At 43.3% G+C, this 14,461-nt stretch overlaps 1 protein-coding gene across 1 annotated transcript in view; it reads left to right on the forward strand.

Moving 5' to 3' along the window:
* Positions 1-13,145: 13,145 nt before the first annotated feature.
* ccdc3a (coiled-coil domain containing 3a) overlaps positions 13,146-14,461 on the forward strand; it is a 77,764-nt gene continuing 76,448 nt past the window's right edge. Inside the window, exon 1 of the mRNA XM_052033513.1 lies at positions 13,146-13,691. Coding sequence (XP_051889473.1) covers positions 13,327-13,691 — 365 coding nt within the window. The 5' untranslated portion in view covers positions 13,146-13,326. The remainder of the gene's footprint in view (positions 13,692-14,461) is intronic.

The raw sequence follows: 14,461 nt of genomic DNA on the forward strand, positions 1-14,461 counted from the left end.
TCACAGGCACATAACATTAGAGACACAATATTCACGAGAAGAACATAAATTAAACATAAATTATACAAAATTATTCAAGAAAGAACACAATTAGAACCAAAAGAACAGTTCATTGTAGTGCAAAGTGATCAAAGTGGTCATAGTGTTGCTATACTGAGGTAGTGATTAGGGTTGTACAGGTCAGTTCAAGAACCAAATGGTTGAAGGGAAGTGGCTGTTCATGAACCTGGTGGTGTGGGACTTCAAGCTTCTGTACCTCCTGCCCGATGGCAGCTGTGAGAAGATGGCATGGCCCGGATGGTGGGGATCTTTGATGATGGATGTTGCCTTCTTGAGGCAGCACCTCCTGTAGATACTATCAATGGTGGGGAGGGATGTGCCCGTGATGTATTGGGCTGAGTCCACTACTCTCTGCAGCTTCTTACGTTCCTGTGCATTCGAATTGCCATCCCAGACCGTGATGCAACCAGTCAGGACACATGACAATAATAAACCAATGTCAATACCAAGTGGAAGTGAATCAAGATATCCCTGTTGTAGCCTAAGAAGAAGATAATCAATTATCCTGATGCAGGGCTTCAGCCCAAAACATCAGCAACTCCTCTCCCCCCACAGAAACTGGTCGACCTCGCTGAATTCATCCAGCAGATTGTTGATCAATGACACAGTCTGTCCACTTGAGGGAGCTCACATGCCATCGATTCGAAGCAAGTCCAATCTCAGAGCGTCAGCAACCCATTGATTCTGAATCTCAAGAGTAATCCGGTTCAATTCCCCTGTCCTCTCCTCAGAGAACTGCAATTCTTTTGCTTTCAGATGCTTATCCAGGTGCCCTTTGAACGCTGCAATCGAACTTGCCTACAATCCCTTCATTCTATGCCCCCCTGGTTCAAGAACAGCTACTTTCCTTCAACCATTCGGTTCTTGAACCAACCGGCACAAACCTAATCATTACCTCAGTATAACAACACTATGACCACTTTGCACTACAATGGACTTTTTTTTCTAGTTGTGTTTCCTTGTAGAAATTGTATAATTTATGTTTAATTTAATAATTTCTTGTGAATGCTGCTTATCTGATGCTATGTGCCTCTGATGCTGCTGCAAATAAGTTTTTCATTAAATAGGCAAGTGTGTAGTGAAGGCTGCCTCTTTACCAATCCACAGACCAAGGTCACACTTTGCTGCAAGAGGATATGATCACATAACTTGATTGAAAGTTACTGCTACTTTAAGTTACAAACTCTGTCCCTGTTGTTTCAATATGGTCCTGAACACTATCAGCATTAAAAGTTGCAAAGGTTGCAGAAAAACTGCAAAATAACATCGTATGAAATGAAGGAAACAAAACAAAACGTGTGCCTGTGAATCTTACCTGGGTAAATTGATGAGGTGAAGTGTCATTAACTTTATAAAAGAACTTGTGCAACTTTAGAGAGCATAACACTCAGAGTCATGGAGTCACACAGCACAGAAACAGGTCCTTCGGCCCAACCGGTCCATGACGACCAAGATGCCCCATCCAAACAGGTCCCATTTGCCATTGTTTGGCCCATAACCTGAACCCTTGCTATCCATGTACCTGTCCAACTGTCTTTAAAAGTTGTTATTGTACCTGCCTCAACCACTCCTTCTGATAGTTCATTCCACATATGTACCATACTCTGTGTAAAAAAGTTGTTCCTATTAAATCTCTCCCCTTTCTCCTTAAACCTGTGCCCTCTAGTTCTCGATTCCCCAACCCTGGGGAAAAGACTGAGTGCATTCACCCTGTCTATGCCCCTCATGACTTTATACACCTCTTGTCACAGGTGTCACTTACACAGAACTTGTCCTGACATGATATTTGAAGACGCAGATTTTATTCTTCACATATAGAGCAAGAACAGCTACTTCCCTTCAACCGTTTGGTTCTTGAACCAACCAGCAAAACCCTAATCACTACAGTTTAGTAACACTATGACCACTTTGATCAATTTGTTCTTTTTTGTTCTAATTGTGTCTTTTCTTGTAAAAGTTGTATATAATTTCTGTTTATTTTATGTTTTTCTTGTGAATGCTGCTTATCTGACGCTATGTGCCTGTGATGCTGCTGCAAGTAAGTTTCTCACTACACCTGTGCACATATGGACGTGCATCTGACAATAAACTCGACTTTGACTTTGACAGTTCTTGACCATCTGCCAATGGGAACACATTCTCTCTCTATCGACCCTGCACTCGCGATGATTTTACATACCCCTCTCAGATCTCCTCACATCCTGTCTGTTCCAAGGTGAACACCCAGTTTCTCCAGTCTGTCCAAACCTCTGTCCCTGGAATCATTTTAGTAAATCTCCTCTGCCCACTCCCTAAAGCTTTCACATCTTTCCTAAAGGGTGGCGCCCAGAACTGTGCACAATACTCCAGTTATGACGAAGATTCTTCTTCGTCCTTGTACTCTGTGCCTCTATTTATAATCCCCAGGATCCCTTGTGTTTTTAGCCACTTTCTCAACTTGCTCTGCAACTTTCTACAAACTCTGTCTATAAATCCCCTCACTTCTTTCTCCTTGTATCCATTTTGCATTTATATAACACCTGTCACAACTGCAGGACTATTCCAACGCACTTTACGTTCAATGACGTAGGTTATTGAGATATGGTTATTGCTATAATCTGGGAAGCGTGGCAGCCAATTTTCACACAGGGAGCTTCTATAAACAGTTATGTGAGAATGACAAATAATCTATGTTTAGGTTTTGCGTGCGGGGAAGGTATTGGACAAAATGGGGATAACGCAACTGTACTTCTGTAATCAGAATGAGAATCAGATTTATTATCACTGACATATGATGTGAAATTTGTTGTTTTGTGTCAGCAATAAAGTGCAAAGACATAAAATTACAGAATAAATAAATAGTGCAAAAAAAGAAATAACGAGGCAGTGTTCATGGGTTCACGGACCGTTCAGAAATCTGATGGCGGAGGGGAAGAAGCTGTTCCTGAATCGTTGAGTGTGGGTCTTCAGGCTCCTGTACCTCCTCCCTGATGGTACTAACGAGAAGAGGGCATGTCCCAGATGATGAGGGTCCTTAGTGATGGATGCCGCCTCTTGAAGATGTCCTCGATGGTGGGGAGGGTTGTGCCCGTGATGGAGCTGGCTGAGTTTACAACCCTCTGCAGCCTCTTGCGATCCTGTGCATTGGAGCCTCCATACCAGGCGGTGATGCAACCTGTCAGAATGCTCTTACATCTATAGAAATTTGTAAGGGTCTTTGGAGACATACCAAATCTCCTCAAACTCCTAACGACATAGCGCTGTTGAATTGCTTAGGCCCTTGGTTTAGCATCAACTCCTGGCATGTTGCAGCACTCCCTTAGTTCTGTGCCGGAACGTCAGCCTAGACGCTAGTCGTCAAGTCTACTTCAGTCCTGTTTCTGAAAATCTTATCCATGCCCAGTTGGGAATATTCCAATGCCCTCCTGGTGGACCTCCCATTCCCCATCCTCCCCATGTTTAATCCCATCCATAATCTGCTGTCCATCAATTCTGGATCAAAGCCTGCTCAATAATCAGTCCTGTATTTGCTGATCTACAATAACAAGCAAGCAAGGATGTAATGCTGAGGATTTACAAGGTGTTGGTTGGACCACATTTGGAGTATTGTGAGCAGTTTTGGGCCCCATATCGAAGGAAAGATGTGCTGGCATTGGAGAGGGTCCATAGGAGGTTTACGAGAATGATCCTGGGTATGAAAGGGTTAATGTATGAGGAGCATTTGATGTCTCTGGGCCTGTACTCACTGGAGTTTAGGAGGATGAGGGGGGATCTCATTGAAACCTACCAAATATTGAAAGGCCTGGATAGAATGGACGCAGAGAGGATGTTTCCAGTAGTGGGAGAGTCTAGGACCAGAGGGCACAGCCTCAGAATAAAAGGACGTCCCTTTAGAACAGAGATGTGGAGGAACTTCTTTAGCCAGAGGGTAGTGAATTTATGGAATTCATTGCCACAGAGGGCTGTGGAGGCCAAGTCATTGGGTGTATTTAAAGCGGAGGTTGATAGGTTCTTGATTAGTGAGGGCGTCAAAGGTTACGGGGAGAAGGCAGGAGAATGGGGTTGAGAGGGAAAAATAAATCAGCCACGATCGAATGGCGGAGCAGACTCAACGGGCTGAATGACCTAATTCTGCTCCTACGTTTTATTGTCTTATCGAATGAGAATCCTCGAAAAATTTGCCAGACCAGTTGAATGTTACCAGTATTTTCCATTTTTATTTCAAATCTTCAATTTCTTTGCTTCTCTTCTCCTTAAACAACTCCTTTTTTAAAAAGCACTTTGGTTGCTACTGCTACAATCTCCCCTTTGTTGACTTTCCCCCTCTTGAGGCGTGTCAGAAGACGTTCTATGTCGAACAGACTGTGTTAGTACAAATTATTCTTGTTATTGAAGGAAGGAGGAGGTACATTTAAAAGAGAAAGTCGTGTATAATTGACGTGAAATTTCTTTTAATTACCTCAGAGCAGCAAGAAAAAAGCCTAGGTCTGACTAGTGGCCTCTTGACATTTGGAAATGTGGCAGTTGTCTCTGTGGCACTTGATTGAGAGAAAATACACCATGAACTATTCTTTTTACTCCTTCAAGGGGCGTGGGCTTTGCAGGCTGAGCCAGAGGTTAATTGCCCATCCCTAGTTGCCCTTGAGAAGGTGGTGGTGAGCTGCCTTCTTAAACTGCTGCGGCCCTTGAGGTGTGGGTGCACCCACAGAGCTGTTAGGGGGGGAGTTCCAGGATTTTGACCCAGTGACGGAGAAGGAACGGCGAGATATTTCCAAGTCAGGACGGTGTGTGGCTCAGAGGGCAACTCCCAGGGGGTGGTGGTCCCCGTGCTCCTGCTTCCCTTGTCCTTCTAGCTGGTAGAGGTGGTGGGTTTGGAAGGTGCTGTCTGAGGAGTCTCGGTGAGTCGCTGCAGTGCGTCCTGTAGATGGTACAGACTGCTGTTACTGTGTGGCGGTGGTGGGGTGAGTGAGTGGGTGTGGATGGGGGGGCCCGTCAAGTGGGCTGTATGGTGTGGAGCTTCTTGAGTGCTGTTGAAGCTGCACTCACCCGGGCGAGTGGAGAGCGTTCCCTCACACTCCTGACTTGAGCCTCCAGGATTATACAGGATTATAGAAGTAATATTTACATGAACTTAAAAATATGGATATTAATGTTATTGACTGAAAACCCAGAAGGCTTAACTAATGATCCAGAGATCCACGCTCCTAGGGCAGCTGGTGAATTTAAATCACCAGTTAAATAAATCTGGAATGAAAAGTTAGCACTGGGAAAGGTGAGCATACAGGGACAGAGTTGTATGAATCCTTCACGTCTGCTAGTATCCTATCCCTGACCTGACCTACGTGTGACTACAGCCCCACAATAACATGGGCTAACTGAAACCATGTAGTCGGCTAATTGATTCAAGGCTAACTGAAGATGAGCAATAAAATGCTGCTTTGCCAGGGTCGGCCTAATCCATGAATAAATAAAAGACATCTATTAATAAAAAAGTGTCGCTGCACAATATTTGATCAACATCTCGTATTTTTCTTTTATAATCAAGAGGAACGTAGTTTATAATATCCCCGTTGTATAATCTTGTTAAGTTGCAGATATAGTTAGTTACTTTCAAAAAAATTCATTTCAGCATGGCCTATTTCTGCTTAACAATTAGTTTGATGTTAAATTAGATGCATACAACATAGAGAACTGCTGTGAATGCAGTAAATGTGTTATTGGATTTGACTGGTTAGATTATCTATTGTCGAGTTTATTGTCAGATGCTCAAGTCCATGTGTGCACAGGTGCAATGAAAAACTTACCTGCAGCAGCATCACAGGCACAGAGCATCAGATAAGCAGCACTCACAAGAGAAACATCAATTACACATAAATTATACATAATTTTTACAAAAAAACACGTAGAACAAAAAAAAGTCAATTTTAATGCAAAGTGATCAAAGTGGTCATAGTATTGTGAAACTGTAATGATTTGATTGTGCAGGTTGGTTCAAGAACTGAATGGTTGAAGGGAAGTAGCTGTTCTTGAACCTGGTGGTGTGGGACTTCAGGCTTCTGTACCTCCTGCCCAATGGTAGCTGCGAGAAGACGGCATGGCCCCATGTTTGGCCTTGGGATAAGTTTCTGACAGCATATCTGTATGTTTCCATCTCCATAATATCTGACTCTGCCCTGTCTAAGGTCATCTGGTGAAACACTCACCAGTGCCTCAGTCACTTAATCCTTGTCCACCCCAATGCCGGATTTTCTGATTTTCTGCAGAACTTCCTTTTAGAGGTTTATAAGATTATCAGAGGCATAGATCGGATAGACAGTCAGAATCTTTTTCCCGGGGTAGAAATGTCAAATACTTGGGGACATGCATTTAAGATGAGAGGGGGAAAGTTTAAATGAGATGTGCAGGGCAAGTTTTTTACACAGAGAGCAGTGGGTGCCTGGAACGGACTGGCCAGGGGAAGTGGTGGAAGCAGATATGACAGTGGGGTTTAAGAGGCTGTTAGATAGACACCTGAATATGCAGGGTATGGAGGGATGTGGATCATGTGCAGGCAGAAGAGATTTAGTCTAATTCGGCATTGTGTTCAGCACAGACATTGTGGGCCGAAGGGCCTGTTCCTGTGCTGTACTGTTCTGTGTTCAATGTACTCCTAGCTGCCCTCTCTTACTCTATCATCCATAAATGTGAGGTGTTCCAAAACTCACACCGTGTGGTTCACTATTGCTCTGACTAATCCACATGGACATCTCTGCAGGCAACACCCATGACCATTGCCTTCAAATCCATTGATTTCCTGACACCTCCATTTCTCTTCATCTCCAGCCTCGGAGGTATCTGTGCTTCTTGGAGCAGGCTACATCTTGAGTGTAGGGCACCTTAAATAGGCAAGCGTGTAGTGAAGGCTGCCTCTTTACCAATCCACAGACCAAGGTCACACTTTGCTGCAAGAGGATACGATCACATAACTTGATTGAAAGTTACTGCTACTTTAAGTTACAAACTCTGTCCCTGTTGTTTCAGTATAGTCCTGAACAGCATCAGCATTAAAAGTTGCAAAGATTTCAGAAAAACTGCAAAATAACATCGTGTGAAATGAAGGAAACAAAACGTGTGCCTGTGAACCTTACCTGGGTAAATTGATGAAGTGAAGTGTCATTAACTTTATAAAAGAACTTGTGCAACTTTAGAGAGCATAACACTCAGAGTCATAGAGTCACACAGCACAGAAACAGGCCCTTCGGCCCAACTGGTCCATGACGACCAAGCAGGTCCCATTTGCCATTGTTTGGCCCATAACCTGAACCTTTCCTATTCATGTACCTGTCCAACTCTTTTTAAAAGTTGTTATTGTACCCACTTCAACCACTTCCTCTGGCAGCTGATTCCACATATGTGCCACACAGTGTGTAAAAAAGTTGTTCCTATTAAATTTCTCCCCTTTCTCCTTAAACCTGTGCCCTCTAGTTCTCGATTCCCCAACCCTGGGGAAAAGACTGAGTGCATTCAGCCTATCTGTGCCCCTCATGACTTTATACACCTCTTGTCACAGGTGTCACTTACGCAGAACTTGTCCTGACATGATATTTGAAGATGCAGATTTTATTCTTCACATATAGAGCAAGAACAGCTACTTCCCTCCAACCATTTGGTTCTTGAACCAACCAGCAAAACCCTAATCACTACAGTTTAGCAACACTGTGACCACTTTGATCAATTTGCACTAAAATGGTCTTTGTTCTTTTTTGTTCTAATTGTGTCCTTTCTTGTAAAAGTTGTATATAATTTCTGTTTATTTTATGTTTTTCTTGTGAATGCTGCTTATCTGATGCTCTGTGCCTGTGATGCTGCTGCAAGTAAGTTTTTCATTGCACCTGTGCACACATGGACTTGTGCATCTGACAACAAGCTCGACTTTGACTTTGAAACTCGACTTTGACTTTGAAACCTGACATTATCACAAACATTCCTTCTGTTCTCTCCACCTCCACCAATCTGTAACCTCAGACACACTTGCCTTCTCACCAGTACTGAAAGAATGGTCCTTCACTTGAAAAACTGACTGTTTCTCTCTCCAGTGATGCTGTCTGATCTGCTAGCACTTCCAGCATGCTCTGCTACTGTCTGGGTTGATACTGGATTTTAGATGAATTAGAGGTGATTTCATTGAAACAAATAAAATTCTTACAGGGATTGACAGGTTAGATGTGGGGAAAGTGTTTTCCCAGGCTAGAGTTCCCAGGCTAGAATTAATGGGGGACAGTCTTAAAATAAGGGGTTGGGAATTCAGGAGAGAGAGGATATTGAATCATTGGCATTCGCTACCCAAGAGGTTTATTCACTGGTATATTCAAGACAGAGCAACACACAAGATGCTGGAGGAACTCAATAGGTCAAGCAGCACTGGACCATCGTTGTTTGGGGTTGGGACCCTTCGTCTGCACCCCTATGAGTACAGATGAAGGGTCTCAACCTGAAACATCCATCTCCCTCCACAGATGCTGCCTGATCCGCTGAGTTCCTACAGTGTCTTGTGTGTTGCTCCAGGTTTCCAACATCTGTAGTCTCTTGTGTCTCCATATTCAAGACAGAATTTGGGTGGTATTTAGATGCTACAGGAATCCAAGGTTATGGGGTTAGCGCCACTTCCCTGCCACTAAGGTAAAAGATCAACAATGATCTTTGGAGTGATGGACCACGCCTGAAGGGTGGAATGGCCTAATCACGCTTCTGTTCCTTGGGTTCTTCCTAGTCCTGCTAACCTCAACTCATCCAGTTCACCAGCTTCAGTGAATGGAGTGAAGTCTGGACAAAAGCTGTCCAAAATGAAGAGCTCATCAAGATCCAACTGCAAGGCTCCAGCATCCACCAGCCTTGAAGGACGCAGACTATTCCAGTCAGGCTGCAAATGGAACATGAGTAATCTTAATCTGGAAGTGACAAATCACACATTCCTCTGCCTGTGAATGTTGTGACCTAATTAAACAATGACCCATATCATCACATCCTACTCCCCAACATGCACGTAATGAAGATACCTTTGAGATAAATTGGCCCTCCAAAAAGACTATAAAATGGGACTAGTGAAGGGTTAGTATAAATGGGTCACGTGGACTTGGTGAGCCAAAGGGTCTGTTTCCTTGCTGTATGACTCTATGAATTGAATTGGAATTGAATTAGTTTATTATTGTCACTGGTACAGAGGTATAGTGAAAAACTTGTCTTGCATACCGTTCATACGGATCAATTCATTACACAGTGCATCGAGGTAGTACAAGGTAAGACAATACAGAATGCAGAGTAAAGTGTCATAGGTACAGAGAAAGTGCTGTGCAGGTAGACAATAAGGTGCAAGGTCATAGCAAGGTAGATTGTGAGGTCAAGAGTCCATCTCACCATATAAGGGAACCATTCAATAGTCTTATAACAGCAGGATAGGAGCTGTCCTTGAGCCTGGTGGTACGTGCTTTTAGGCTTTTGTATCTTCTGCCTGATGGGAGATGGGAGAAGAGAGAATGTCCGTGGTGGGTGGGACCTTTGATTATGCTGGCTGCTTCACCGAGGCAGCGAGAAGTGTAGACAGAGTCCTTGGAGGGGAGGCTGGTTTCTGTGATGTACCGAGCTGTGTCCACAACTCTCTGGAGTTTCTTGCAGTCCTGAGCAGAGCAGTTGCCATACCAAGTCATGGTGCATCCAGATAGGATGCTTTCTATTGCGCATTGATGAACGTTGGTGAGTGTCAAAGGGGACATGCCAAATTTCTTTAGCCTCCTGAGGACGTAGAGGTGCTGATGAGCTTTCTTGGCCATGGCGTCAGGACAGGCTATTGGTGATGTTCACTCTTAGGAACTTGAAGCTCTCAACCCTCTCGACCTCAGCACCATTGATGTAGACAGGTGCATGTACACCGCCCCCTTTCCTGAAGTCAATGACCAGCTCTTTTGTTTTGCTGACATTGAGGGAAAGGTTGTTGTCATGACACCATCTCACTAAGCTCTCTATCTCCTTCCTGTACTCCGACTCATCGCTGTTTGAGATATGGCCCCCTACGGTGGTATCATCTGCAAACTTGTAGATGGAGTTAGAGCAGAATTTGGCCACGCAGTCATGAGTGTATAGGGAGTAGAGCAGGGGGCTGAGGACCCAGCCTTGCGGGGCACCAGTGTTGAGAATAATCGTGGTGGATGTGTTGCTGCCTATCCTCACTGATTGCGGTCTGTTGGTCAGGAAGTCAAGGATCCAACACCTCCACCACGATTATTCTCAACACTGGTGCCCCACAAGGCTGGGTCCTCAGCCCCCTGCTCTACTCCCTATACACTCATGACTGCATGGCCAGATTCTGCTCTAACTCCATCTACAAGTTTGCAGATGATACCACCGTTGTAGGCCGTATCTCAAACAGTGATGAGTCGGAGTACAGGAAGGAGATAGAGAGCTTAGTGGAATGGTGTCATGACAACAACCTTTCCCTCAATGTCAGCAAAACAAAAGAGCTGGTCATTGACTTCAGGAAAGGGGGTGGTGTACATGCACCTGTCTACATCAATGGTGCTGAGGTCGAGAGGGTTGAGAGCTTCAAGTTCCTAAGAGTGAACATCACCAATAGCCTGTCCTGACGCCACGGCCAAGAAAGGTGTTGAGTTCCAGGTCTCAGAGTTTGGTGATGAGCTTGCTTGGAATTATAGTACTGAAGGTGGAGCTGTAGTCAATAAACAATAGTCTAACGTAAGTGTCTTTACTGTCCAGACGCTCCAGAGATGAGTGTTGGACTAGGGAGATAGCGTCCGTCGTAGACCTGTTTCGTTGGTAGGTGAATTGCAGTATGGGATCTTCTTAAAGCAGGTGGCTTTACGAGTTTATGACCGTGCATTGGCTTATCACCCACAACTCAATTTATAGATGTTTATCCAGCCACACACAAGAAGAAAGTGACTTTGAATGTGAACAGATTATTATTATTAACTTTGAATTAGATAAACTTTATAGAAACTGAAAATTAATGCACCTCTTGACAAAAATTCCTTTAATACCTGAATATGCCTTCTTATTACTACCATCAGGGAGAAGGTACCTGAATCCCACACTTAACGATTCAGGAACAGCTTCCTCCCCTCCACCATCAGATTTCTGAACAGTCCATGAACCCATGAACACCACCTCATTATTCCTTTTTTTTGCACTATTTGTTTTTGTAATTCATAGTAATTTTATGTCTTTGCACTGTACTGCTGCTGCAAAACAACACATTTCATGACATTAATTCAGTGATAATAAATCTGATTCTGATCTTGTCAAACAGGAATAAAACCATAAAAACAGTCCAAAAATAAAATTTGAAAAAAAAAGATAAAAAAAGCACAAGTTGTTCTTCATTTAAAACGTAATGTGTTGTACCTGGGCAATACAATGTGAGGACCTCTCATATCTTTGGTAACCATGTATGCCCTTCAACTCAACACCTCTTTCCCAAAGGGTGGAGAATTAAGACGTCTATTTTAAGTAGTGGTCTTTCAAAATCCAACATTGTATATCCTCCATCAGGAAAATTAACAGTTATGCTGACTGTTCATCATTAAAAAATAATAATGGATTTGTAGACTAATTACCAGTCAAGTTAAAACCTAACCATAGGAGCAATGGCTAAAAGCAACGTTTCCAAAATCATTGCTTGCAGTTAGAAGTGGTCCATGCCATTAAAATGTTTGGAACCCATGGGATTTTATGTAAATCTAAGCTGCATGCTGATAGCTGAGCTGGTCTAAACAAGATAACAGCTTGCTGCTCCAGTGTCACAGTTGTGAATCTTCATCACATGTTACAGAGCCCAGTCTGAATTATAAACAAACAAGGCAGTATAGGGTGGTGACAGAGCTGCCCTTCATCTCACTCCCCTTAACTGTTGCAGAGACCTCATTGCAGACTAATGTGTTTCTAACAACCACTTAAAAACTTCTCTTAGCTTGTCACAGGTATGATGAATAGCTCAACATATAATTAAACATTAATACCCAATATTTGTACTTGCAAACTTTCCAATGATACAGCCACTGTGTGCAAACATTTCTCTACTTTGACAAACATCTATCATTAAATTTTAATCTGACTTAAAGATAGACAGTAAAAAACTTATTTTTATGCAGGAATAGTAGGTAAATTGCTTTTGCCTCTTGTCTAGTGAATTTAAGAATAGTTTGTTCCTTTCCTTAAAACCCATTATAGATGACTTTGGTTGGCTGCATCAAAACACAAATGTTCACAATGCACTTACTGCCTTGAGTGCATACTAACTTGAAACAAATTGAATTGTCGTGTGATGACAGTAGTGAAGAACTTTGTTCTGGATGCCATCCATACAGGTCATTTTATACATCAGTACATGGAGGTAGTACAAGGGGAAAGCAATAAGAGATTGTAGAGTAAAGTTTTATAGTTACAGAGAAAGTGCAGGCAGACAATAAATTGGTAAATTGGTTTATTATTGTCACGTGTACTGAGGTATGGTGAAAAACTTTGTTTTGCATGCCATCCATGCAGATCATTTCATTACGACAGTGCATCGAGATAGTACAAGGGAAAACAATAGCAGAATGCAGAATATAATGTTATAGTTACAGAGAAAGTGCAGTGCAGGTAGACAATAAGGTGCAAGGTCATAACGAGGTAGGTTGTGAGGTCAAGAGTCCATCTTGTTGTACTAGGGAACCGTTCAACAGTGCAATAATAAGTTGAGTTTATTGTCATGTGCCCAAGTACGGTGAGGTACAGGTACAATGAAAAACTTGCTTGCACCAGCATCACAGGCACGTAGGTACAGGCAACCTTTATTTTTTAAATCAAAGCGGCGTGTAGCCTCTCTGACGACCCAATGTGATAAAACCCTGTGAATCCACTTTCCCCAGTTGAAAACTGATGGCAGAATTTCCAAGGGAAATTTGAGGAGGGGAAAGGGTTAACAGCTCCCAGGACCGCTGATTGGTTCTCTCAGTGAGGAAATGTGATTGGTTCTCACCCTCCAGAGGGGAAGCTGATTGGTTGTGGACTGAGATACAATTGGCTCCCTCTCTCCCCAAGCCTGAAATATCAACTTCATTCAAGTTTTTTTTAAACAATACATCTGTGCATCTAGCAGCTGGGAGCTGAGACTTGACATCTCCGCTGATACCACGACCACTTGCTCCAAGCGGTGACTTTTCACATCAGTTTTTTTTTATTATTTTGCAGGAAAATAGTTATCAAACAAGTCGAAAAAGAACTGGCTGTCCAAAATCAGAACAGTTCTGTGATACCATGGTTATTTTACCGGTGTTAACTCTCATTATTATAGGTTATGAAATAACCCCTGCTTTAACGTGTCAGTTCCCCACCGATTGGAGACCTCTCAGCGAAGGATGCAGAGCAGAGCTGGCTGAAATTATAGTCTATGCTCGGGTCCTGGCCATTCACCAGGACATGTACAGCGTGTTCAACTATCTGCCGTGGCAGTATGAAGCCAGTCTGTTCTACTCGGCCGAGATCGAGACCTTGTGTGACCAAGCGTGGGGCAGCATGCTGGAGGTGCCCGGTGGATCTCGGCTCAACCTCACCGGCCTGGGCTACTTCTCCTGCCAGTCTCACACCGTGCTGGAGAACAATAGTTACTTCTTCTTCCTCAGGTAAAGAAAGAATTCAGCAGAAACATCCCTGGTGTAAAATTGATTTCTGACATGTCACCGTTAGTACTGCCTTGTGTCAGAGTTGATAAGCGTATTTTTTTGAGGATGTCAAGATATAAAAGAACAGAGAGCAGGTTGGACCCACATTCATAGGAGTTTAGAACGACACAGGAACAGGCCCTTCGGCCCGCAATGTCTGTGCCAACCATTTTGCCAATCTAAACTAATCCCATCTGCCTGCACATGGTCCACATCCCTCCATTCTGTGCCTGCTCATGTGTCTGTCTAAGTGCCTCTTGCCATTGTATCTGCTTCCTGGCAGCCCGTTCCAGGCACTTACTGTGTAAACAAAAATCTTCTGGCAAATCTCCTTTAAAATTCCCCCCCTCACCTTAAATTGGTAAATTGGTTTATTATTGTCACATGTACAGTGAAAAACTTAGTTTTGCATGCCATCCATACAGATCATTTCATCACATCAGTGCATCGAGGTAGTACCAGGGAAAAGCAATAACAGAATGCAAACCTTAAAGCTATGCTCTCGAGTATTTGACATTTCCACTCTGAGAAACAGAGTCTGATGATCTGCGCTGTCTACGCCTCTCATAATTTCATATCAGGTCACCCCCCTCAGCCTCCAACACTCCAGAGAAAACAATCCAAGTCTAACCTCTCCTAGAGTGAAGGGTAGTCTTATAAAAACAGATAAACTTCTGATGCCCCAAGAATTTGTTGCCATGGGCGGCTGTGGAGGCAAAGTCATTGGGTGT

This window comes from Pristis pectinata, chromosome 19 (genome assembly GCF_009764475.1).
Source record: "Pristis pectinata isolate sPriPec2 chromosome 19, sPriPec2.1.pri, whole genome shotgun sequence".
Taxonomy (NCBI): Eukaryota; Metazoa; Chordata; class Chondrichthyes; order Rhinopristiformes; family Pristidae; genus Pristis; species Pristis pectinata.